General features: G+C 56.3%; 1 protein-coding gene across 2 annotated transcripts in view; it reads left to right on the top strand.

Moving 5' to 3' along the window:
* The window catches only part of LOC112139643 (myc target protein 1 homolog), a 6,326-nt gene extending 4,976 nt beyond the window's left edge, over positions 1-1,350 (top strand). For both annotated transcript variants that reach the window (XM_036211267.1, XM_024262480.2), the window contains exon 2: positions 681-1,350. In XM_036211267.1, the coding sequence (XP_036067160.1) occupies positions 681-1,162 (482 nt within the window). In that variant the 3' untranslated portion in view covers positions 1,163-1,350. The remainder of the gene's footprint in view (positions 1-680) is intronic.
* The last annotated feature ends 7 nt before the right edge of the window (positions 1,351-1,357 follow it).

The raw sequence follows: 1,357 nt of genomic DNA, 5'->3' as shown, positions 1-1,357 counted from the left end.
CTCGACCGATCCGGTATGGATTTCGTAGGTCTGATTCGCATATTTTGATTCGGCAAGATTTTACGTCGGATGCCCTTCCTGACACAACCCTCTGTATTTATCCGGGCTTGGGACCGGCACAAAGAGACCCTGGCTTGGACCCCTCGTGGCTACATTACACATGTGGTCTAGTCAATGGACCAAAAACATATTTTTGGCACAAATGGAACCCCATACTGTCCAGCTTCAGCCAGACCCTGCCTTCAGTGGCCCCGAGGTAAACTGAGGAGGAGGGAGAGCTTCTGTCCTGAGGTTCTTCTCGACCCGTTGGTTCTGGAGATCTGCTTGCTGATGGACGTTCTGGATGACAGCTCAGGAGCCAAATCCAGGATTGATTCCAGATTGAAGTGGATCCTGAAAAGGCAGTAGGAGGTCTCCTGGAACCACTGTGAGTTTGCATGTAGTCTTGAACAGAACCTGGACTGGTACCATGGAGCCAGTTAAGGGGATCCACGTTTCTGTGCAGCTTCATTTTCCTGGAACCACCAGTTTGTTCAACAGGAAAACTATGAACCGTGAACCAGACATCGACATGAATGTGCATCTCACTGACCTTCATTCCCTAACGGTTCGGTTCTGCTGGATCAGAACCACATCCCTGGATCCTGAGCAGATTTCCCTGAACCTCTTCTCCTTTGCAGGTGACCTGCTTCTTGCCTTCTCTCTGTCCGTGCTGGTGGGGCTGCTGCTGGGGGCTCTGGTCTACGTGCTGCTGACCTGGGCGTCCCGGCGCCGGGCTTCGGCCCGGATCACCAGCCGCTCACAGAAGTCCCCCCAGGCGTGTGCCCCTCCCAGCAGCCAGCTGGGGCTCTACAGGAGCACCTTCCTCAGCGTCTACCGGCAACCGTCGCTGGAGCCCGTGGGCCAACTGGGGAGCAAACCCCACCCAGAGGCGTCCACCTTCCGCCCCCCGGCCAGTAAGAAAAAGCCCCCCCTGGATCTGGAGGAGGACGGTCGGTTAAACCCGTCTGAGGAGATGTTGAACTCGGATTCTGAATCTTTGGTGCCAAACAAGAGACACTCGTTCTGGCTGGGGGGCAATGGCCTGAAAGGGTTCCTACCTTTGAATGCCCCCCCAGCCTACGACTCCGCCCTCCAGCCCTTTGCGGAGACCTCCACCTGAAGCTCCTTGTGTGAGCCGGGTCAGAGCCGGGTCAGAGCCCGGTCAGAACGCATCATCATCTCTGACTGGAGGGTCCTTTAGGTTCTGAAGCTTCTCCACTGAGGATGCTGCTGGAGGACGGAGGTCGACGTTCAGGCGGGACGCTTTCATGATCCAACGATGAACCCGTCTCCAGAGCGTCCAGACCCCCATCAT

The sequence above is a fragment of the Oryzias melastigma genome, unplaced genomic scaffold, assembly GCF_002922805.2.
Source record: "Oryzias melastigma strain HK-1 unplaced genomic scaffold, ASM292280v2 sc01807, whole genome shotgun sequence".
NCBI classification, from domain to species: domain Eukaryota; kingdom Metazoa; phylum Chordata; class Actinopteri; order Beloniformes; family Adrianichthyidae; genus Oryzias; species Oryzias melastigma.
Note: the sequence above shows the minus strand (reverse complement) of the source record. Positions and strands in the feature narration are given on the sequence as shown.